The 26,728-nt window shown below is 33.6% G+C and overlaps 1 protein-coding gene across 6 annotated transcripts in view; it reads left to right on the plus strand.

The window, feature by feature from the left end:
- LOC124355078 (SLIT-ROBO Rho GTPase-activating protein 1-like) overlaps positions 1–26,728 on the plus strand; it is a 338,240-nt gene that overhangs the window by 290,166 nt on the left and 21,346 nt on the right. For 5 of the 6 annotated variants that reach the window (XM_046806007.1, XM_046806011.1, XM_046806012.1 and 2 more), the window contains exons 4-13: positions 601–822; positions 5,539–5,775; positions 6,576–6,701; positions 17,278–17,379; positions 17,991–18,164; positions 18,941–19,244; positions 20,512–20,724; positions 22,788–22,893; positions 23,066–23,290; positions 25,931–26,001. In XM_046806007.1, coding sequence (XP_046661963.1) covers positions 601–822; positions 5,539–5,775; positions 6,576–6,701; positions 17,278–17,379; positions 17,991–18,164; positions 18,941–19,244; positions 20,512–20,724; positions 22,788–22,893; positions 23,066–23,290; positions 25,931–26,001 — 1,780 coding nt within the window. The remainder of the gene's footprint in view (positions 1–600; positions 823–5,538; positions 5,776–6,575; positions 6,702–17,277; positions 17,380–17,990; positions 18,165–18,940; positions 19,245–20,511; positions 20,725–22,787; positions 22,894–23,065; positions 23,291–25,930; positions 26,002–26,728) is intronic. The other variant, XM_046806009.1, reaches the window with a different exon arrangement.

Here is a 26,728-nt window from a genome sequence, read left to right on the forward strand (position 1 = left end):
GAATCCAGTAAAGGTAGTGAATGGCTGAACTGAGGAAGTTTTATTATCTAAACCTGTATTTTTTTTAGATCTCATTATTGGGGATAAATTATTTCAAAGGTTAATAGAATTTAAGATATTTGCGATTTTCATGTAAAAAAAAAACTGAAATACTATATTTTTGAGAACTGATAATTGTTCTCTTTTTAGGTGACAAATAAAACCTACAACATAAACTAAAAAATGTTTTAAATAAATATGAAGAATATAGCGAAGTTAAACTTGACTACAGAGAAAAGTTGTGTATGGAAAAATTAGCATACACCTCAAGTACAGCATAAAAGCACAAACAATAGCATTACTAATCTCGACTTACCTTTGTACAAAATCGTTTGTATTAAATCTTTGTAAAACAAAATTATGAAGTTATGCATTTAATAATTTGTAAACCACCCAGTACTCATTCACCTGTGAACTGCAGCTAATTCAAAGTGTACTTGCTCACAAAAGCTGTGGTATATCACATTTTGATGCTGTTTAAAAAGGTTTTTTCAGAATTTGTCTGTTTTGCAGCATACTGTTAACATCTTTTGTAACTAATGTCTGATATGTTTGATGTAGTGTCGGGAGATCGGTTATGAGACACATGAGGAGATATTGCGGGTGCTGCACGAGCTCCACACCACCATGAAGACCTATCAGGCGTACCAGGGAGAATGTCGGGCAGCCGAGGCTAAGCTGAGGCTTGTGGAGAACCAGCGGCTCAAGATCGAGCAGAGTCTTCCCAAGGAGAAACTGGACAAATCCAAGAAGTTCCGGCTTATCGAGAAGGAGGTGCAGAAAGTGAGTTGAGTTAAAGGCTGAGAAAACTCATTAGGTTTATAGATTTAGTTTAAAATACAAGTGTAAGACTGTTTTATTCTTGGTGTTATTTGGATATGCTTAGCCATCTAGCCACTAGGAACACTGAAAGTTTACTAAACTCTTTAGTAAAACAGTTATTAAAGAGGCACATGTTTTACCATTTTCAAACAAAACATTTATTTCAGAGTGCAATATTATTTCAATGATGGAATGCTAGAAAGCTGTTGCAATTTCACAAAATACTTAATTTTATGTACATAATTTATTGTTAACTTAAAATGAAAAGTTATGGAAACCAGTAAAACAACATAAAAGTCTGCAAACAGTAACGTTACACCATAACATGCACGGGCAGTGAAGGCCGCTAAATGAGGACAGAACGTCCTTAAGTAGAATCCAAATGTTTAAGGTTAACTGAAACTGTAACAGTGGTACATGGGAAGCGTGGTGAACAGATGGACTGGAGATGCACAGTACAAAACATCCATTAAAAGTGAGGAATACCCGACTCGCATGTTATGCAATTTTAATAAACAAGTATTCCTAAATTTTGCCTTTCATTTTAAGAGCCCATAATGTACTTAATTGAGAAGAAAGTTAAAAACGTAAGTGACAGGAGTTTACCTAACAGGGGGGATTGAGAGGTTGAATATTAGATGAAAGCTGTCCTTTGAATTCCATCCATATCAACAGAAAATTCATAAGTCGTGGCCTTTGATCCATGGAGAGCAGGTGAGGTAATCAGGGGACTGATCAAAGTCGATTCTCTTTGTCGAGCTACTCAGCATGAGGTTCAGGGGGTGGTGAAGTGGGAGGGGAGGAGAGGGAGTGATTACACCCTCTTGTTTTGTCTCAGAACAGATGGCTCACAAACGCCCTTTCTTAGTGGCAAGAACAGCCTTAATTGAAATGACCATGATCTCTGTTCAGTGGTGAAGATATGTAGACAATAATTACAATCAGTATGTAATGATTTGTGGAACCAATATTGTGCTTCCACTCTAGAATACAAAATATTAAACTCAAACTGAAACTTGCAGTTTAACATAATTTTCAATTGAAGATGGTTCTTCACAACAAGGCCAAAATATGTGAAAATTTCAGATGTGTTTAAGTAATGTTTTGATGAGGGATGAACTGAAAAGAGTAATTATTATTATTAATACTTTTGTCAATTGCTAAATGCAGTGACACAACTGAGGGGGGAATTTGACTGATAGAAATTTCTCCCCAAAACCCAGACTTAATCTAAATTTGTAATTTATTAAATTTCGATTCATTCACATTCATTCCATATCTCCCAATGAGCTCTTCAATCAGATACCCTCCTCTTCCCTCTAAAAAGCCATATCCTAGTTACGGCCCTGATTAAAGGAATAAATGGCCTTTTAAATTTTATTTTGGTTAAAATAGTTTTTTCCATGCCTGTACATTTTAAACTATTAATATCAGTGCCTATCATTTAAAACTTTTACAGAGAGTATAATTTTAGAGGGTAAAATGATGTTTTAAAATTTACAGCACATTGACACAATAATCATTCAGAAAATGTTCAATATTTCTTGATCTACTTAAAAGATTTAGAAAAAAATTGGTAATTCAAGAGTTGTTGAATTAACTTTTGTTGGAATACAAATATGATATGAATTAACATAGATATTAAAGTAACAGCAAAACCAAAAACCAAAAGCAGTTTTACATGACTGTACAATATAAGAGTGTTGATTTGATGAGTATTAGTGACAGTATGTTGATAAGATTGCCATTCTTCTACCAATAAGATAATTGTACATGTGATAATGTCCCAAAATGAATTCATATTCTTGTACTGTTATCAGCATAAAATAACAAAATTTGGAGTAAAGTATCCTTTTCGTCTAATTAATCAATGCAGTATATTTGAATATTCAGATTTCAATGTTATGAACCAAACAACTGTTACCCGAGCAATTGTATTAATAGTCTTGTGGCTAACTGTACAGTATTTAAGGTTACAACTCGTAAAAATGGAATTTGTCACCAGGGTCTCAAGTGTACAAGGAATGGATTTTGTGATATTGAAACAAAGGAGTATAGCAAATCGGGTTCGCCTTGTAGAGTGGGGTGGGGTGTCCCCTAGTGTTAATTGAGTAGTATTGTTTAAATGAGACAAAACAAAACTTTAAACTGATTCAGTGAAACCACAGAACAATAGAACAGTACAACTTGAACTCCTCGTGGTGAATGTGCAAAACTGTCATAACTACTCTCATTATCTGGATCTCTGTTGCCGAATGGCGAAAATTACAAAAGGGAAATGTATTGGAATTACGCAGCGAGAAGTGGAGGGTGGCTTTGTTTTAGCCTCCCTTCCTCCCCTGTAACCACCGACAACCCAGGCCGTTTTCTTTGCTCACCACTCGTCTCTTTGTAATTTAAGCTCTTATAAGACCCTTCATAATCATTAAACTTCTTTCAGCTGTGCCTGTTGTATTAAACCTGCAGTGAATAATTTCAATTTTGATTTGTTCTTAAATTCGCTAAATTGAGGGAGCACTTTATAATAAGAGCACAAGCTATACAACAACCTTAGGGGAAGTACGATAATATTAAAATTTTAATTTATCAATCAAAATTCAGAAAGCTGTGTGGTGAATAAATAATACACTTCCTAAGAGATGTGTTTCCAGATTGACACTGTTTTAAGTAACAACTGACCTGTTTAACATGATGTACAACTGTATTAATCCTTCAAACTTAGTTTTCCTCATGTCAAATGCTTGTAATTCAGTCAGTAATTTTGTGAGTGATGTATTTATTGATATACTCACATAATTCAGCTATTGAGATGTATTACAAAAATATATATATCTCTAGTAAAACTGATGATTTTGACAAGTCGATCAGTAATATTGTATTTAAGTCTAGTGTCTACTCCTTGTTGTTGGTTTTTTTATTTCTAGTATTTGGAATTATTGCGCAGAGTGTATTATTACAGTTTGTAAAATTTCACTTGTTTGAGCTATGAGCTATGATTAGTTATCTTTATGAAAGTTGAACCAAAATGTTTAATTCTTTGCTGTACAATAATTTCTGTACACATATTTATAATTATTTTCCCCTTCAGTACCAATCTTTTGACCATGCCATTAAAGTTATTTATTTTGAAAATATATATGTTATATTAGGCAATGCGTTCATTACTGGATACTGGGAGGGAAACAAGTACTATAAGGGGTAGGACCATTTAAAACTAATTGCTTTGAAGGGTTAAAAAGGACAAACTAACTCCAGCTATTTTGAAGTCTTGGCGTTTTTTTAAGAACAACATTATAATATTATTAATAAGTTATGCTGGAGAATCAATCATTATCACCCATTTCCTCCAAGTGAATTAAATTGTAACTTTAGAATTGTAATAACTTTTTTTTTCTGTTGTTTGTAAAAAAATGTTCTTGAAGATATTTTAGTAATTTTTCATAAAATGTGCAAAGTTTAAGACTTGTATGACAGTAGACATTCAAACTACTGGGAAGAATTTAAAAGTATTTATTAGTACAAATTAAATATTGCATTATGTAATAATGTGCATGAAATGTACAAAGTTATAGTTATAAAGATAACCTGTGCCTTCTAGAGGCTGTGTAAGAAAAATTATTGTAAACATGTGAAACATGACTGAGGGTGGATTTTATTTCAAGTTTCCTCCCAGTTGTATTTTTCAGAGTAACTTTCCGTTCATATTGCAGCCCTTGTAGGCTCTCATTATTCTCGTGTAATCTGTCCATTCACTGGAAACAATTACAGCTTTTAATTAATGCACAGAATGAAGTTAAAATGAATTACTTCCATTACAGATGTTTTTAATTGGTTCATTTGTTCTTAGTTTTACTTTCAATCAATAAATTGATTAACAATGTCCATTTCAGATTGATCACGCTGTTCTCATTATGTTCATCTAAAATTTGTTTGAGTTATTGTTGGGAAAATTAACGTGTTTCACTTTGTGTTCAGTTTGTTGTAGAAGAACTCACCATTAAAGTGAATTCAAATTGAACATATCAGCGATTTAGGCTTAACTCCTGGGTTGTATTTGTACATTTCAGGACAATTTTCCCACTGTGGGAAATGCTGCTAAGATGTGTTTCAGAATATCCAAAATAGTGGCCATGTTTGCAATAAAAAACCATACAGATTAAAGACGTATTTCTAAACAGTTAATAATGTATTTTAATTTAATTAGTGTACTTCATATTCAATTGCCATCTTAACTTTACAACCACTCAGTTTTTTCAAATGTACACTCACATGAATGGACTAAACGAGTTACCAAACTGTCATTGATAAAAATACTAAGGGAAAATATTCTGATCAAAATTTTAATTTTAAATTGTGTGGTTAATCTCTTAATTGGACTCATAGTCTTAATTCATTCAATTCCATCTGTAAATAAATTGACATTAACTCAAAAATTTTGAACTTGGAGGGTTAAATACCAGCTTTCTTACCCACAAGTGTAAAGGGAGAGGGAGAGGGTTGGTGTAAAGAGATGTAATAATAATACAATTTTAAATTGAAATATTTTTCATTTTATGTTCTTTAATGATTTGTAAAATGAGATTTAATAAGGTTTTTAACCCATAAAATCTATATACAGGAATGAATTTCAATAATGAAATTTTATAAAGCATGTCCAAAACGAGTTTCTTTTTTCAGCGGAAAAACAAGTACTTCGATGCTAAACTGAAGGCATTAAAAGCTCGCAACGAGTACATCCTGAACCTTGAGGCAAGCAACACAACACTCCACAAGTACTTTGTGGATGACCTGTCAGACCTGATAGACTGCATGGACCTTGGGTTCCATGAGTGCATCAGTCGGGCGCTCATGATGCACATCTCGGCTGAGGCGGGGCGCCAGGCCTCAGTACAGGCTGGACTGGACACATTACAGGTCAGTGTCATTGTGGTTGTGTGTAGGGTAGACATGATAAACTACATGGACCTGTGATTCAATGAGTGCATGAGTTGGGGCGCTCATGATGCACATCTTACCTGAGGCTGGATGCCAAGCCTCGATACAGGTGTTACATAAGTGCATGACCACCACATCAAGTAATTCATTGGCTTAAATAAAATAATTCACTCAGAAGGAATTTTGTGATAAAAGTGTTGTGATTTTTGTAAAGTTTGTAATGGATTGTAATAAGAACAAAGTCTGAATTGTGCGATTTGTTGTTTGGCCTCAACTGTAGGATTATTTTTTCGTTTAGTTTGTATGGTATTTTAAAAATTTACCATTTTTTCAGAGGACAGAGGGTCAGACCTCTTGGATCCCCATATTCTATGTCTTGGGTCATTGTCCTCATGGATTTAAAGCAACGGGTATAATTACTAGCTGAAATTACAAAGTATTAAAGTGCATGTGTCACAAGTGGCATATGTTAGTTTCTGAGGTTCTATATCTGTCAAACTATTTGGATGTAACAGAATTTTGTGAAATTCTTATTTTCTTAATTATTTTGTATTATATTATTTACATTATCTCAAAACAATTAGAATATACTACTCAAAATTTACTGTTGCTTGATTTGCTTTATTTGAGTTTGCTTACAAATCCTTGTTAGAATTATAAACTCCCACAATATCTTTGAATCCTATTTTATTTGTAAACTTGTTTTGTAGTTGAAGAAACATTGAATTTGCTATTCCTTCTTCTGTTAAAAACTGACTTTTGATCTTCTTATGTTTCAGTCAAACATTTCCTCGCTGGACTCAAGACTGGACAAACAGAGGTTTCTTGAGTTCAATCACACCGCCTTCATGATTCCCAAGAAGTTTGAGTTTCAGGGAAAGAATGACGAAGTAAACATCCTGCGTGTAAATAATGTTATATGTTTCTCTCAGTAGAGTTAGAATGCTTGCTTTGGGGTGGTGGTGTGCTTTAATAAATTAATTTTGTATTAAATCTTAGCACCAGGGGTAGCTCTCCCTGTAAGTTACCAAATTTTGAGTCTTAGTATTTATACTTAGCTGTTTTAGTAATTATTTAGATTTTTGTGTGCAGAAATGATCAAATTAATATCAGAGTTACTCTATAATATTTTTAACAAAATTGACTCAAAATTTGTCAATTGCAATAATGGCTAAGTTTGATTTATTAAAAAATATTTATATCAGAATGCTTTATTTTAAAATTGATTATTGGTTATTGCTTTTGAAATTTAAATCTATAAAAAAGTAAAGGTTTATTTATGAGGGTAGATAAACTTATAAAGTAAGTTAGTTTAATAAATAAAAATAAATTAACTTTTATAAATATTTATTATATACTTTTGAAATAAAGACAATTTAAAATTATTTCCCAATATAGTAACAATTTTTATTTAAGGACTTATCATATCTAGGTACCAGCTTTTCAATACTTATCTGCTACATCAGTTTTCACGATGACATGGTGTGATTCCACCCATTGTCTTCAGTTTGACATTGACATAAGAAACCAGTTAATCACTGCTGATTATGTGTCTAAAAAATTTAGGAGCTGATCTTTTGTTTTGATTTATCATTATCAGTCAAGTGTTTGGGTACCCATCAGGTACAAAACTGATGATATCCAAGTTTCTTAGTCACAATTTCATGCATTTTGTTTACAACAAAATTTTATGATGCTTCACGAAAAGTTCTAGTAAAATTATATAGTTTGATGTTACCCAACAACCATCAATCAATGAGGTTCCTGTTGTTTATTATTTGTCTCAACTGGCAATCAATCGCTCTCGTCATTTATTATAGTACTTATAAACCAGTCAATGTTGTATGATTTATATACAGTTAAAAGCGGGAGGAAACTCTGAATATCATAATGCTTTATTTCTCTATGTCAATTGTGACGTCACAGAAATATAATTCAAAACATAGTTAAAACAAATGGTCAGTGCCATTCGTGCCATTTTAGCTGAAGCGAGTCTTGTTGTTTTGACTAGTGTTTAATTTTGAAGGTAAAATATGCTTAGTGATTATTATGTGTTCAAATTAGGGAGTGATTAATAAATAAATACTATATTGTGATACGTATTGTGGAATAATATGGTTTAGATCAAACGTTTTATTAGTGTTTTTGTACGCTAGACAACTACGCTTAGGCAAGGCGCAGTATTAGTACATTTATTAGGCATTTACTGTTTATAGTTTTATTTAATGTCTGTTATTACATGTATATATATATATATATATATATATATATATATATATATATATATATATTAAATTGTATAAATGGCAATAGCCTTATTTAATTTCAATAAACATTGAATCACAAAAAGTACTTGCTCCGCCAGGAGTCGAACCCGGATCTCTCACTTGCCGGGTGAATGTGCTACCATTACACCACAGAGCGCTTACTTTTTCCGATTCAATTATTTTGTATTTGGCGGTATCTGTCACATATGTGTTTAAATAAGCAAACTGACATATGATCGGAAGACCAAATACCTGTCAAACGACTTTTTATTTATATTAAATTGTATAAATGGCAATAGCCTTATTTAATTTCAATAAACATTAAATCACAAAAAGTATTTGCTCCGCCGGGAGTCGAACCTGGATCTCTCACTTGCCGGGTGAATGTGCTACCATTACACCACAGAGAGCTTACTTTTTCCGATTCAATTATTTTGTATTTGGCCGTATCTGTCACATATGCATTTAAATAAGCAAACTAACATATGATCGGAAGACCAAATACCTGTCAAACGACTTTTTATTTATATTAAATTGTATAAATGGCAATAGCCTTATTTAATTTCAATAAACATTAAATCACAAAAAGTATTTGCTCCGCCGGGAGTCGAACCTGGATCTCTCACTTGCCGGGTGAATGTGCTACCATTACACCACAGAGAGCTTACTTTTTCCGATTCAATTATTTTGTATTTGGCCGTATCTGTCACATATGCATTTAAATAAGCAAACTAACATATGATCGGAAGACCAAATACCTGTCAAACGACTTTTTATTTATATTAAATTGTATAAATGGCAATAGCCTTATTTAATTTCAATAAAAAATTACACACACACACACACACACACACACACACAAGTAAAATACTTGTCAAAAGTCTATTTATAGACTACTAACAATGTCAGGTAACTATTTTGACAAGTCTGATGACTTAATATAAATAATTGTATAAATGTTTACAATTTTTTGTAACTGTGGCTACTAAAAACTGATTTGGAGTAATACTTCCAGTTTATGCCCTAACACTAATTTATCATATAACCAATAGAAAACTGTACATTTTCTAAAACTAGCCTAAAGTTGGGATGTTTTGGCTACCTTAGAATTTTAAATTTATTTACATAAGTACCTTTCCTAGGTGCACCCCTACTTTTTACTTTTTTATAACAAAAATTGTTAGTATTGGCTTACCTTAAATATTTGTTTAATTTTTATATTTTGATAAGTATTATATATCAAAATGTTGTCTAATTCATTATAAACAAAATTATACCACAGGTTAACAGTAAAACATATTCTTTCTGGATTAAAAGAAAATTCTACACAAATTACTGAAAAGAGCTTGCCGGTTAGAGAAAAATCAAGTGTGGTTTGAGGGTTAAGAATATCCACATTTAGGAAAATACAATAAGTAAGTGAAGTGTATGTTATTTTCAATTAACCAAAATCTTTTATGTTTTGGATTATTGCTTGGAATGTCTCTGTTAAAATATGTTGTAGGTTTTATCTATTTTATGTGTTAATTCATTCACTCTTTGACATGCATAGTGAATTTAATTCTGTTATGTGTCTAGCTAACCCACTATTCCTTAGATGACATCAACGTGGTTGTATTTCAAACGTAAATGTGTTTTGTGTTACTGCTTAGACATCCAAAATCATTTACATTATTTCAGAATGAGTTGTTTTAACATTTTTTGTCAAACTAACAAGATGCTTTAGTTATATTTTGATTTCACTGTGGTTATATGTGTTTGTTTATTTGCTCATTAAAACCATTAATAACGCTTTATGTGTTTTGTAATTAATTATTTTAAAATGCTACTGATTAATACATATTGTATTTTTATTGGATGTTAATTTTTGAGATTAGACAACACAATGTGTACAGTGATTGAGCAACCACAATAACACTGAAAGTTAATAGGGGCGAGAGTAGTTTCTGGTGTTATACAACACAATATGTATAATAGTTGAGCCACCACGATAACAGAGTTAATAGGGCTGAGAGTAGTTTCTGGTGTTATACAACACAATATGTATAATAGTTGAGCCACCACGATAACAGAGTTAATAGGGGCGAGAGTAGTTTCTGGTGTTATACAACACAATATGTATAATAGTTGAGCCACCACGATAACACTGAAAGTTAATAGGGCTGAGAGTAGTTTCTGGTGTTATACAACACAATATGTATAATAGTTGAGCAACCACAATAACACTGAAAGTTAATAGGGGCGAGAGTAGTTTCTGGTGTTATACAATACAATATGTATAATAGTTGAGCCACCACGATAACACTGAAAGTTAATAGGGCTGAGAGTAGTTTCTGGTGTTATACAATACAATATGTATAATAGTTGAGCAACCACAATAACACTGAAAGTTAATAGGGGCGAGAGTAGTTTCTGGTGTTATACAATACAATATGTATAATAGTTGAGCCACCACGATAACACTGAAAGTTAATAGGGCTGAGAGTAGTTTCTGGTGTTATACAACACAATATGTATAATAGTTGAGCAACCACAATAACACTGAAAGTTAATAGGGGCGAGAGTAGTTTCTGGTGTTATACAATACAATATGTATAATAGTTGAGCCACCACAATAACAGAGTTAATAGGGCTGAGAGTAGTTTCTGGTGTTATACAACACAATATGTATAGTAGTTAATAGGGCTGAGAGTACTTTCTGATGTTATACAACAAAGTGTGTGTGGTGGTTGAGCAACCACAATAACACTGAAAGTTAATAGGGGTGAGAGTAGTTCTGGTGTTATACAACACAATATGTATAGTAGTTGAGCCACCACGATAACAGAGTTAATAGGGCTGAGAGTAGTTTCTGGTGTTATACAACACAATATGTATAGTAGTTAAGCCACCACGATAACAGAGTTAATAGGGCTGAGAGTACTTTCTGATGTTATACAACAAAGTGTGTGTGGTGGTTGAGCAACCACAATAACACTGAAAGTTAATAGGGGTGAGAGTAGTTTCTGGTGTTATACAACACAATATGTATAATAGTTGAGCAACCACAATAACACTGAAAGTTAATAGGGGCGAGAGTAGTTTCTGGTGTTATACAATACAATATGTATAATAGTTTGAGCCACCACGATAACACTGAAAGTTAATAGGGCTGAGAGTAGTTTTCTGGTGTTATACAACACAATATGTATAATAGTTGAGCAACCACAATAACACTGAAAGTTAATAGGGGCGAGAGTAGTTTCTGGTGTTATACAATACAATATGTATAATAGTTGAGCCACCACAATAACAGAGTTAATAGGGCTGAGAGTAGTTTCTGGTGTTATACAACACAATATGTATAGTAGTTAATAGGGCTGAGAGTACTTTCTGATGTTATACAACAAAGTGTGTGTGGTGGTTGAGCAACCACAATAACACTGAAAGTTAATAGGGGTGAGAGTAGTTCTGGTGTTATACAACACAATATGTATAGTAGTTGAGCCACCACGATAACAGAGTTAATAGGGCTGAGAGTACTTTCTGATGTTATACAACACAATATGTATAGTAGTTGAGCCACCACGATAACAGAGTTAATAGGGCTGAGAGTACTTTCTGATGTTATACAACAAAGTGTGTGTGGTGGTTGAGCAACCACAATAACACTGAAAGTTAATAGGGTGAGAGTAGTTCTGGTGTTATACAACACAATATGTATAGTAGTTGAGCCACCACGATAATAGAGTTAATAGGGCTGAGAGTAGTTCTGGTGTTATACAACACAATATGTATAGTAGTTGAGCCACCACGATAACAGAGTTAATAGGGCTGAGAGTACTTTCTGATGTTATACAACAAAGTGTGTGTGGTGGTTGAGCAACCACAATAACACTGAAAGTTAATAGGGGTGAGAGTAGTTCTGGTGTTATACAACACAATATGTATAGTAGTTGAGCCACCACGATAACAGAGTTAATAGGGGTGAGAGTAGTTTCTGGTGTTATACAACAAAGTGTGTGTGGTGGTTGAGCTACCACAATAATACTGGGAGCTAATAGGGGTGAGAGTAGTTTCTGTTGTTATACAACACAATATGTATAGTAGTTGAGCCACCACGATAACAGAGTTAATAGGGGTGAGAGTAGTTTCTGGTGTTATACAACACAATATGTATAGTAGTTGAGCCACCACGATAACAGAGTTAATAGGGCTGAGAGTACTTTCTGATGTTATAACAACACAATATGTATAGTAGTTGAGCCACCACGATAACAGAGTTAATAGGGCTGAGAGTACTTTCTGATGTTATCACAACAAAGTGTGTGTGGTGGTTGAGCAACCACAATAACACTGAAAGTTAATAGGGGTGAAAGTAGTTTCTGGTGTTATACAACACAATATGTATAATAGTTGAGCAACCACAATAACACTGAAAGTTAAATAGGGGCGAGAGTAGTTTCTGGTGTTATACAATACAATATGTATAATAGTTGAGCCACCACGATAACACTGAAAGTTAATAGGGCTGAGAGTAGTTTTCTGGTGTTATACAACACAATATGTATAATAGTTGAGCAACCACAATAACACTGAAAGTTAATAGGGGCGAGAGTAGTTTCTGGTGTTATACAATACAATATGTATAATAGTTGAGCACCACAATAACAGAGTTAATAGGGCTGAGAGTAGTTTTCTGGTGTTATACAACACAATATGTATAGTAGTTAATAGGGCTTGAGAGTACTTTCTGATGTTATACAACAAAGTGTGTGTGGTGGTTGAGCAACCACAATAACACTGAAAGTTAATAAGGGGCGAGAGTAGTTTCTGGTGTTATACAATACAATATGTATAATAGTTGAGCCACCACAATAACAAGTTAATAGGGCTGAGAGTAGTTTCTGGTGTTATACAACACAATATGTATAAATAGTTTTGAGCCACCACGATAACACTGAAAGTTAATAGGGCGAGAGTAGTTTCTGGTGTTATACAATACAATATGTATAATAGTTGAGCCACCACGATAACACTGAAAGTTAATAGGGCTGAGAGTAGTTTCTGGTGTTATACAACACAATATTATAATAGTTGAGCAACCACAATAACACTGAAAGTTAATAGGGGCGAGAGTAGTTTTCTGGTGTTATACAATACAATATGTATAATAGTTGAGCCACCACGATAACACTGAAAGTTAATAGGGCTGAGAGTAGTTTCTGGTGTTATACAATACAATATGTATAATAGTTGAGCAACCACAATAACACTGAAAGTTAATAGGGGCGAGAGTAGTTTCTGGTGTTATACAATACAATATGTATAATAGTTGAGCCACCACGATAACACTGAAAGTTAATAGGGCTGAGAGTAGTTTCTGGTGTTATACAACACAATATGTATAATAGTTGAGCAACCACAATAACACTGAAAAAGTTAATAGGGGCGAGAGTAGTTTCTGGTGTTATACAATACAATATGTATAATAGTTGAGCCACCACAATAACAGAGTTAATAGGGCTGAGAGTAGTTTCTGGTGTTATACAACACAATATGTATAGTAGTTAATAGGGCTGAGAGTAACTTTCTGATGTTATATACAACAAAGTGTGTGTGGTGGTTGAGCAACCACAATAACACTGAAAGTTAATAGGGGTGAGAGTAGTTCTGGTGTTATACAACACAATATGTAAAGTAGTTGAGCCACCACGATAACAGAGTTAATAGGGCTGAGAGTACTTTCTGATGTTATACAACACAATATGTATAGTAGTTAAGCCACCACGATAACAGAGTTAATAGGGCTGAGAGTACTTTCTGATGTTATACAACAAAGTGTGTGTGGTGGTTGAGCAACCACAATAACACTGAAAGTTAATAGGGGTGAGAGTAGTTTCTGGTGTTATACAACACAATATGTATATAATAGTTGAGCAACCACAATAACACTGAAAGTTAATAGGGGCGAGAGTAGTTTCTGGTGTTATACAATACAATATGTATAATATAGTTGAGCCACCACGATAACACTGAAAGTTAATAGGGGCTGAGAGTAGTTTCTGGTGTTATACAACACAATATGTATAATAGTTGAGCAACCACAATAACACTGAAAGTTAATAGGGCGAGAGTAGTTTCTGGTGTTATACAATACAATATGTATAATAGTTGAGCCACCACAATAACAGAGTTAATAGGGCTGAGAGTAGTTTCTGGTGTTATACAACACAATATGTATAGTAGTTAATAGGGCTGAGAGTACTTTCTGATGTTATACAACAAAGTGTGTGTGGTGGTTGAAGCAACCACAATAACACTGAAAGTTAATAGGGGTGAGAGTAGTTCTGGTGTTATACAACACAATATGTATAGTAGTTGAGCCACCACGATAACAGAGTTAATAGGGCTGAGAGTACTTTCTGATGTTATACAACACAATATGTATAGTAGTTGAGCCACCACGATAACAGAGTTAATAGGGCTGAGAGTACTTTCTGATGTTTATACAACAAAGTGTGTGTGGTGGTTGAGCAACCACAATAACACTGAAAGTTAATAGGGGTGAGAGTAGTTCTGGTGTTATACAACACAATATGTATAGTAGTTGAGCCACCACGATAATAGAGTTAATAGGGCTGAGAGTAGTTCTGGTGTTATACAACACAATATGTATAGTAGTAGTTGAGCCACCACGATAACAGAGTTAATAGGGCTGAGAGTACTTTCTGATGTTATACAACAAAGTGTGTGTGGTGGTTGAGCAACCACAATAACACTGAAAGTTAATAGGGGTGAGAGTAGTTCTGGTGTTATACAACACAATATGTATAGTAGTTGAGCCACCACGATAACAGAGTTAATAGGGCTGAGAGTACTTTCTGATGTTATACAACAAAGTGTGTGTGGTGGTTGAGCAACCACAATAACACTGAAAGTTAATAGGGTGAGAGTAGTTCTGGTGTTATACAATACAATATGTATAATAGTTGAGCCACCACAATAACAGAGTTAATAGGGCTGAGAGTAGTTTCTGGTGTTATACAACACAATATGTATAGTAGTTAATAGGGCTGAGAGTAACTTTCTGATGTTATACAACAAAAGTGTGTGTGGTGGTTGAGCAACCACAATAACACTGAAAGTTAATAGGGGTGAGAGTAGTTCTGGTGTTATACAACACAATATGTATAGTAGTTGAGCCACCACGATAACAGAGTTAATAGGGCTGAGAGTACTTTCTGAATGTTATACAACAAAGTGTGTGTGGTGGTTGAGCAACCACAATAACACTGAAAGTTAATAGGGGTGAGAGTAGTTTCTGGTGTTATACAACACAATATGTATAGTAGTTGAGCCACCACGATAACAGAGTTAATAGGGCTGAGAGTAGTTCTGGTGTTATACAACACAATATGTATAGTAGTTGAGCCACCACCACGATAACAGAGTTTAATAGGGCCGAGAGTACTTTCTGATGTTATACAACAAAGTGTGTGTGGTGGTTGAGCAACCACAATAACACTGAAAGTTAATAGGGGTGAGAGTAGTTCTGGTGTTATACAACACAATATGTATAGTAGTTGAGCCACCACGATAACAGAGTTAATAGGGCTGAGAGTACTTTCTGATGTTATACAACAAAGTGTGTGTGGTGGTTGTGCTACCACAATAATACTGGGAGCTAATAGGCCAGAGAGTAGTTTCTGACATTAAACAACACAATGTGTACGTAGCTGAGCCACCACAATAACACAAGAGTTAATAGAGCTGGGAGTAGTTTCTCATGTTTCTCTGCTACACTCCGGTTTTATTGCCACGTTCCGTTAATATAGTGTATGAGGATTGCTAGAGAACTTCCACGAAATCCACTACAGTTATTTTTCTAAAAAGATCCTTTTCTTAATGTATTGTCCTTGTAAGTAAAATTTAATTGTTTATAAACTTATTAATTTGTGTGAAGACAGTTTTCCACTATAAAAGTGATAAAATGCCCAAAAAGTGTTACAATAAAACTGCCATGCCAATATTGTATCAGTTTTCATCCTTCTTTACTAAGAAGCTATGAGTGTTAATGCTGGAGTAGCAGATTCATGTGGCTTTGACTTTATATTAATTTGTTTGAATATTAATATTGATTGGAATTGATTTTTAAGAAGGACCGTTAAGTAAGTATGTTAGTAATTGTTGAACGAATGTTGATTTCATTTTAGAATTTGTTAATTTTAAAATTTGTGAATAAATTAAGAATTAAGAATCTTAATTGAATTAAGATTTATTTTTAAAGATTAGGTCAGGTAGAAATCAAATCTGCTTCTTTTTCTTCTCAAATATATTTTAATCTATGTTTTTTGTAGTTTCAGATTAATACAATAATTACTTGTTAAGTGATTTTTCCTATTATTTAAGAATGAGTTCTCAAAACAGAAATTTTCTATTTTCTAAGGTGGATTTTAATTGTTTTAAATCAATGATTTTGATTATTATTATATTATTGATGAATTAATGTACCAAAGAAATTATGATAATTTTAAAAATGTCTGTTTAAGAGATAGGAAATTAATTCTCAGTAACATAAAAATAATTTTATATTGTTTTATTCAAATTAATTATTATTTGCTTCACATTGTTCAGCTTCAAAGTATAATTGGTTTATTTTTGTATATTTATAATAAAAATTTAATTTTTATTTAAACATCACACAGTAGGTACTGCCTCTAGAATTTTACATAATCGGTATGATAGGTCACATATCAGCGTCATCTTAATATAACTTGATTCAGATTTGTGGTAGATTCTGTAAACTTGAAAACTGTGTTATAAGTGTATCTTTGAATATAGATACCCGAAATAAAGGCAGTTGGATTGCTTCAGAATTAGGACCTGTCAGGACAGAACAGCACACCTTACCTTAACTTACAGCAACAGAGTGTTATTACTTCAACTCTTCTGTGGCTCTGTACTGAATGAGGTCACCCGGCTACTCCTAATCTGGTTATGACATGTAAGGTGTCTGCTGCAGACAACGAGTCAATAAATTAGAGTTATGAGATCAAACTGTTTGTTAAACAGTGTTCAGTTTAGCATAATGAACTTGAAAATGGAATATTGACAGGATAGAGCAGATATCAAGCTAAAAACAGACAGGTAAAAAGAAGCCACAAACAATATTATATCGTGAGTCACATCAATGTTGGTACAAGCCTGACCTGTTCGCACCTGTCTGTTTCAGTTTGCAGAGCCGGAGCTACAGAAGCTGCTCTGTGCAGACATGGAGACTCGACTTGTCCAACTCAAGTCTCGATTAACATCACTCAGGGCCGAGTCAGAGGAGGCAAGTTTTACCACTCTCTAACATCACTGAATCATTATGTTTGATAGTTTTGTTATGTAGTGTTAAAATTAAGAAGGATAATTGTCAGTTGTAGGGTTGACTCAAGAACTGGTAACTCAAGAATGAAATTTCATCGGTCTATCAGATTTTACCACAAAATAGCCACTTTATAGTTGCAATGAAAATTGTCATGGAATTGTCAATGTAACATTACCTGGGCAATGCCAATGTTAAAAAACGTGTATTGCTTCAAATTGTATCAGTGTAAAATTATAAATTTATAAAATAAATCCATAAAATTATATATTTTATAAAACTAGATAAAATTATTAAAATGGTATATTTTGGAATCTATGTTTAGCAAACATTGGTCTACTCTCTATTAAATACAAAAATAGTTATTAAAAAATTATAGATTTTTCCGGAAAAAATATATAAGCAATAAATACATAATCAAATTAATGTTGTGTTTTTTAATGATTTTTATAAAATGCACTTGCTAAACCAGGAAAAATAGTCTGCCGATATAGGTAATCATGTTTCCAGTTTTTGGGTTACCTTTTATATTGCCTAGCAGTGGTTATTGTGTACCAACATTTGTTTGTGTCCAGGTGTGGAAGACACTGGAGACTGCAGAGTCTACACTGCTAGCAATGTTGACAGCAAAGGACTACGACTGTAGTGGATATTTTGGTGAGAATGCTCTACCTGCGCACAAACCCCCCGAAACTGTGAGCATCAAACTGCGGGCTGACAGGCACGAGACTGAGGAGTTCTACCTCACTGTGAGTGTCAAACAAACTAATAAAAGTGATTTGAAGATTATGTCTTGTTTAATGTTATGTCCAGTGGTGGTGATATGAGTTAAAGTATCTCATCTTCACAGTGCAAAAATGGGGGACTCACAGTAACATGTTTTTAAGAGGGAGCCCAATGAGGACTCTTACGGCAGGAGTCCGAAATCCTTACTGCTGTCACTGGTTGTGTCAATAATTCTTTTTTATTCTTACTATACTTTTTAAGCTTTGCTTGTAAAACATTTGTTAGTAAAAAAATAATCAATATTTTCCTGTACAATGTTTTATTTTCAATATTACATATTCAGATTGTTATGTGAGGGCAAAATTTAACAAAAAACAACCGAATGTGAAATATATGGATTTTGTTTCTCAGTAGTTTTGTAAAAACGAGATATCAAATGACAGCTCTTTTTTTTTAAATGTATTGAGGTAGCTCGTACATAATGCCTGATGGAACCGATTGACAATAGACATGCTACTTATATGATCCGTGTTTAACCTTTTATTGTTAAATTTAGTTCACTTTATTTATGCTAGATATAGTTAAATTGGCCTTTCTAAATATTTAATTTACATATTTACACATTATACCAATAATGGATGTTAATTGAATAGCATAAGAAACTGACACCAATACATTACAGCCTCTTAACATTAATTAACAAAGTTATAATCAATCAGTCAATCCCAGTCTTAAAAGCCAACTATAGTGTCACAATGTTTTTAGATAAGTTATGAATCATTGTTTTATTTATGTTTAGAAACTGCGGGAATTCATGATGGGCACTAGTCGCATTGCAAGGCTGGACTCAAAGCATGAACACATCCGTCAGACACTGGTGGACATGTCGACGTCAGGGTTGGAATCCCCTCAGAGTGGCGGCCGGGTGGGGGGCGTGCTGCACAGCCCCATCGCCAAGCCTCCCCGTCGCAAGAGGATCGGGCGGCTACAGATGAATGGTCAGCCCAAACTGTTCGGAGGCAGCCTTGAGGAGTATCTGGAGTCGCTCAACCTGGACATTCCACTTATCATCAAGAGTTGCATCAGGGTCATCAATCTTTATGGTGAGAATTGTCTTCTGAGCTCAGCATATAAGTTATTTTACTTTTTCTTTAGCTTTTCTTAACTATAGGTTAAGTTTTCAAATCTCAAATTTTTATACATGTCTGTTGTTCACTTTTCCTTCTGAAATTCCTCTGCCCTGTCTTTTCAACTCCTAAATTTAATGGCTTTCCTCCCTTAGTGCATGTTTACCATAAGCAAGTGTGCAGGCTCTCTGCACATTCTCATCTCCATTTTCTACCGATATCTGTGTCAGTGTAAACACAAAGTTGCTAGATTTACTTGTTTCTTGCAATTTAGACTATTATGAGTGGAATAAATATGTAGTTTGTATTTGTTTAGTTTTTGATTACTTGTAGTTGATTAGTAAACTAAAAATTGATTAGTTTTTTACAAAAGCTCATGTAGTAAAAGAGGAAAAAATGTTTTTGTAGGTGATGAATTAAAATATATATTCCTTCACTGTTTGCGCTTTAATTTGAACTTTTTCTGGAAGTTTACACCAAGTTAATGATGTAGATTTGTATATATCCAAAAAATAAGATTCCACAAGCATGTGTATGACAACATGACAAATTACTTTTTTATATTGTGTACAAAAGTAGGGCCTTAAAGAGTTAATTTATGGCTTACAATGAACTTAACAGATAATAAAATTTATTTTAATTTTAAACTGAAAACAAAATATATAGAGAAAATAATTAGTAGGAAAGGTTGTTGGGGAGGGATATCACAATTTTAATTCTAATTTGAATTAATCAGCCTAATATGTAGTGTCTTCATAGTTGGGTATAAAATGTATTAAATATCAAATCTTTTTTAGGTTTCTTTTCTGAACAGCACGTAGTCCAGCTTAAAATACTATACATTTGGTTGTGCTACTCATTTTTAATTTCTTAGGTATAGATAAACATATGAGAAACATTTATATAAATTAATTGTCTGTGTAAAGTTACAAGACAGTAATATATTTAAGACCAAATTTGTTTCATTTTAAAAGTAGATTTGAGTGAAAACGATAAGTTTAAGTGGCATTATACGTGCTCTAACAACTTTTGCACAATGTTACAACTCTAGTCCAGTAACACATCTCTTTATGACACTGTTGATCATATATTTATTACCGGTTATAGTAGTAAATAAGTTATATAACAACTTCTCAATATTAATAGTATATAAAGTTAACCCTTCCACTGAAACAGACTTATGTATGACACTGTTTATCATGTGTTACCGGATGTAAGCATCAAGTGTGTGTTCCTGTGCCAGGTCTCCATCACCAGGGCATCTTCAGGGTGTCGGGCTCACAGGTGGAGATCAACAATTTCCGTGAAGCGTTCGAGCGAGGGGAGGATCCTCTGGCAGATATGACTGATGCCTCTGACATCAACTCTGTAGCCGGTGTGCTCAAACTGTACCTCCGGGAACTCCGTGAGCCGCTTTTCCCCATCATCTACTTCGAACAGTTCATGGAGCTTGCACGTCAGTATCATCCACAGAGTAGTAAAGTTGTTATTTATATTTCTCAAATTGCTTTTGGAGTTTGCTGTTATTTATAATTTATTAATATACGAGGTGTGGCTATTAAATAACGAGACTGATGCTGCTGCGGATCAAGGAAGCTGCATCAACCTCCAATAATCAACAACTGTTTAGTGTGAACCTTACTCTATAGTATGCAGTTAGTCTTACTTCTGTAAGTAACACCGTTTTGTCAGAGCCTGCGTTCTCATTATTGTTGTTTTTTTTGTTTTCCATATAAAATGGTAGTGTAATAGCAGAGTAACAAATTATTGTGAAATTTAACTTTAAACTTGGAAAAACTGCTATTGAAACTGATAATTTACTGATAGAAATGCAGTATATGTTTATTGTGGGCATGTGTTTTTGAATGGTTTAAACGTTTTAAAGATGCTAGAGAAGACTCGGCCAGATTGCCCTTCAACATAAAAAACGGATGAAAATGTCGAAAAAGTCGGTAATTTGATTGGATCTGATCCCCAATTAGGAATTTGCTCAATTGGTGGAACTATAGGTATTGATAAAAAATGTGTACGTCAAATTTTAATGACAATTGTAACATGCAGAAAGTGTGTGCTAAAATGGTGCCTACAATATTATAATGTTTGAACAACAAGAAGCTCGCAAAATTGCACTGACACTTTGTAAGCGAATGAAAATGTCCTAAAGTTTTTGGAAACAATAATAACATGTGATGAAACTTGGATTTTTACTTATGATCCTGAAATGAAGCATCAGTTCATGAACTGGAAGAGCCCAACTTCACCAAGAGCAAAAAACTTTAATGAGCAAGTTAATATTTTAAGCAATAATGATTGATTTTTTTTATACATGGGATTGTGTTCCTTCACTGGGTTCCTGTAGGTCAAACAATTAATCAATATTACTACCTTAAGGTACTTTCTAAACTATGTCAAAGAGTAAAGAAAAAATACCTTGAAATGTGGAAAGACAAACCATGGGTTCTCCACCAAAACAATGCACCCGCTCTTTCCACGTTATTCACCAGATATAGTACCATGTGACATCTACCTGTTTCCTAAGGTGAAATCTGCATTAAAAGGGATGAGATTTTAGTCTGTGAAGCTGTAAAAGAGGGGAACGTGTCCTGTAGAGGCTGACAGAAGATGACTTCCAGTACTGTTTCCAACAATGTAAAATTCGCATGAACTGTTGTAAGGATAGAGAAGGAGTGTATATTGAAGGTGTATATGAGTGATTACATATAAAACTAAAACAACATTTTTTTAAATGTCAGTTTTGTGATTTAATATTCACACCTCGTAAATGTAGTTAGAACCATATAAATGAAGAAAATATGAATTAATTTTGTGGGTTACTTAATGGTGATTCATATAAATATTTTTCTTAAAACATGTCTAAAATAGTTTATAACCAACAACCTTGTGATAAAACATTAAGTAAGTGTTTCAAACATAATACACAAAAAGGCTTACATTTTTAAATCTATGCCTTGAGTGATGTATTATATGTGTATATCCTGATTTATTTATAGTACTTACTCTTTTGATTTGGGATTTTGAGCTGTAGATAAAGGTGTTATTGAATATTGAATTCATTCTGTACATTTGTTAGAAATGCACAATAAAAGGTCTAATATTACAAATATTCAAAACTCTTTAAGAAGTTTCTGATGTGGTCAGGATATAATGACATACAGCATCTTGTCTGTTACATGGCTCACTAACATTGAAAAAAAAAACTTAAATTACATGTTATACCAAGTCAGGTTTAATAAAAAAAATTAAACTTTTTACTTTACAAGTACCGTAATTCAAAACTGTCGTCATCTTTGATTCAGTTCATTAAATTAAAAGAATAACAAACTTGAGTAATTGTCATGCAAATAAGAAAATCTTATGTTAATTCTTTGTAATCACAGAAAATTAAAAACATTGACTGTGACTATTAAGAAACTAAGTTATTTGATAGGGCTCTTATATAAGATGCTTCTTTATGATTCAGATGAAGTTACTGAGTAAGCCTGTTTGTTGATATTGCAGAGTTGGAGTCCAAACACGAATTTGTCGTGCGAATGAAAGATCTCGTCCAGAGCTTGCCTCGCTCCGTAGTCATAGTCATGCGATACCTATTTGCCTTCCTCAACCAGTGAGTTACATACTGTTGAAATCTTAGTATAATATTGTTTCATTCTCAATTTATCAATGAATAACTTACTTTGCTAGTTTGTGTTTGTTTCAAGAGAGTGACATTAAGGTATGTGGTCTTGTAAAGACATGTTAGTCAGCATGTTTTGACACTTTCACTCGGGATTTTGCAGCTTGTCGGAGTACAGTGACGAGAACATGATGGACCCATACAATCTGGCAATTTGCTTTGGTCCAACGCTGGTGCCAGTACCAGAGGATAAGGATCAGGTTCAATACCAAAACCAGGTCAATGAACTGATCAAGAACATTATCCTGTTCAACGATGAGATCTTTCCAACGCACGAGATTGGTGGTACCTTCTACGAAAAGTACATCTCACGTGAACCGGATGACAAGTGTGTAGTATTTCTAGTTTTTGTTAGTTGTTTAGTAGGGTAGTGATGTAAGTATAATTTTCATAAATAAAAACACTATTCTGGTGTAGTTTCTTAAGGTTGATATAAAATATTTAATACCATATTTATTATACCCCATACGAGCTGACTACTCTGTGGATGCCCACAATTGCCACCTCTAGAAAGTTACAATCTGGAACAATTGATCTCTGGTGTAATTAGCCAGTAAGCGATACTACCTAATTTCTTAGCTTTGTATATCTCCTAGTTTATAGAAGCCACCGAACTACAGTACCAATGATCAATTAATTACTGCATTAACCTTTCCAGCGTTATTGACGCGGATCCGCGGAGGGCCACTACAAGCTCAAAACGTTATTGCCGTGGATCCGCGTTTTTGCATTCTTTATTTTCTTACTGCTATGTTAGTTGAATATTTTGCTGCTGGATGGTTCTAGTAGTCATGCGACATACAGACGGGTTGCCCTGCCTCGAATTCTGTTAAAAATGGGAGTGGCAGTTGCTTCTAATTGGCCAAACACTGTCTAGCGGGCGTGGCCCCGCGCCTTTCACAAAGTCATTGACGGGAGCTCCCGTCAAGGCATCTAGCCAGTTGTTAGTGAGAAGCGTCCGGTACACGCATATGTATTTCGGTTATCGCTAATTTTCTGTTGTGTCTTATTCTTTTTAAAGTAAATTATTCATATTAAATACAACAGTTTCCAGTATTTATTTAGTGTTTTTTACCATTATTCGTGTGAATGGCGAATCCAGACGATTCGGAATTTGAAGATTTGGTAATTCTGAGCAATTACTTGGTCAACCCCTAACTTTGTAATATTTTACTACGGTCAAAAGGATGTTATCACAAAGCAAGAAACATAATTCAAGCCCTGCAAGGCTGTCCTACAGGTTGCCGAGCGATAAGAAAGTTCAAAGTCCACGCGATAACAGTGGCTTGCGGGAGACGCGCGGAATGTCAGTTGTGACAGCCCGCCACCAAATAAACACTCTTTGTCTACTTTTGTATTTTTCTAATTTCATTGGATTGTAATATAGTATACGTTATCTATAAAACTGTGTTTCATTCCCATACTTACTGAATAAATTATAAAAATATTAGTGACAACTACACTGCTATTCTACGATATTCTCAAAAGTTAAAAATTATCCTAGGTAATCTAAAAAAGGCTAAACAAATTTTATTTACCGTTAAATAACTCTATTTTGACATACAGAAACGAAAATAAATTTAACTTTACACATTGGAAATTTAAAAAAATTGTAACTTTATCAAAGATCAGGTCTAATTTTTCATGACGCTTAAAGGGTTAAAAAAACCTATTTATTACTATATTGCTAATTAAAACTAACGTTGATGAACAAGGTTGGAAAAGCTGTTGATATTTGGAGTTCCTGCCATTAACATAACATTGATGTTGCCTAACCCATCTACTTTTTAAACAATATGAAATGATTAGTGTTTATGAAAGTTAATTGGCTGAGTGTTAGTAAAACCTATTACTGGAGGGCCTGGAATATTTCAGTTACTATCTGTCCTTATATCCGCATGATATCACAAAAACGAACTGACCAATTGACCTGAAATTGTTCATAAATCTTCATTTCTATATGAAGAACACTGAGTTTGATTATGGTGCATGTCACTCCATGGGATTTGACTGAGTGTTAGTGAATATTTTTACATTAGTCGTAACCATGATAGCACCCAAAAAAGAGTGGAATAAATCAATTATATAAACAAATTCAAAAGTACACAACATATTTTAACATGTGACATATTTAACACATATATTAACTTAACACGTCCAACATAATTTTAGGGTGACATGGTGTGTAGACTTTTATCATTTAAACACTGATATGAAACCCAATTTAATGAACAAAAATGTGAGTGTATCATGTGGCAAGATATCTCAATATATCCAATCATGGAATTTGTCTGAGCGTCATTGAAGCCCATCACTCAGTAGACTGACATAACTTCTCTTTTGTTTGCCTGCAGATGTACAAATGTCTTCGTCATATGATTGTCTGTTGTTCTATCTGTCCATAATGAAGTGAACTGTAGACTTGAAATTTTGCATTGAACCTCATTGAAGCGTGTTACACGACACATGGTGTGGCGTACTCCTGCCTTGTACTTATTAAAGATGTGCAACTTTTGTCTAAAAATGGGTAGTTTTAACAATAAGCAGAAACATTTTTAAAATGTACAGTGTCACATAAATTGATAAAATGTTGCCAATGTTGGAATTACTATATTTATGGCACTATTTTTACCTACATTCACAGTTTTGCACTTAAATTGTTGGAAATTTATTCGTCTTTAAGAAGTATAATAATTATTTCTTCGAAATATATAATATTTTTTACAAAAGAATCTTGGAAAAGTACCAGAAATTCACAATATTTTTGCACTTGCACACTTCTGGTTGCCTATGTTCTAATTATCATATTGACTGGACAGTCTGGTCTAAGACTGATATTAGAAATGGAGAAATATTCACGCTCATTATATTTATTTGATGGCAACTTTGCTATTGCCCTATGAATGTGCCCTAACCAATTATTAATTTAGTGAGTGGTATGTAATAATAGATTTTTTTGCTTATTTAGTGATGTTGGAGACTCACCCTCAGATCATGTTCAAGAAGACATGGACTCAGAAGTCTACCCCTCAGAAGATGGTGAGTTTTGCTTATCTAGGTCTAAACATATTTCTATCTAAACAATTTGTTGCATTGATTTTGTGTGTTAGGAGCCCAGACATGCGTTTATTAACCTGTTATCAAGGATAAAGACCAATTTATATATTTAATTTTATATATGCTTTGGTTTGTACAAACTCTACATTATGTTGACTAACTTTATCATAACTAACCAAATTGAAAGAAGTATTTAGATTGACTTTTATAAAGAAATGAAAAGAGATTGTTTATAATTTGTAATCCAGTATCTCTGTGAATGGGTTCTGTTTCACATGGACTGTTGAAATTAATTGTTACTGTGGAATGTGTTATTAATAATCAAATCAAGATGTTTCAAAGTTTGAATCCCATTGTGAGACATTTAATTAATAAAAACACATTTTACTAATTACACTGGGAAGTGAAATACGTACATATTGACGTTCTACTCTTGTGTTTGGTGCTCATTGTCCTCTACCTACACACTTGTGGCATGTGGAAACCTTATCCTGGTTTGATAGATCACATCCAATGTTCTGTTGGAATCTCCATGATGCATGCATAGGAAGTGTTTGGCTTGGTTTTGGAACTGGTGACTGAACAGATATGTAAAAGAATCAGAATCCACACATTTGATTTGTAATTGAATCCATACTCAGTGTATGGGAGTCTTTTCTCCTTATTAGAAAATATCAATTTAGTTAAAAATTTGTACAATCAAACAAGA

The sequence above is a fragment of the Homalodisca vitripennis genome, chromosome 2 (assembly GCF_021130785.1).
Source record: "Homalodisca vitripennis isolate AUS2020 chromosome 2, UT_GWSS_2.1, whole genome shotgun sequence".
Lineage (NCBI taxonomy): Eukaryota > Metazoa > Arthropoda > Insecta > Hemiptera > Cicadellidae > Homalodisca > Homalodisca vitripennis.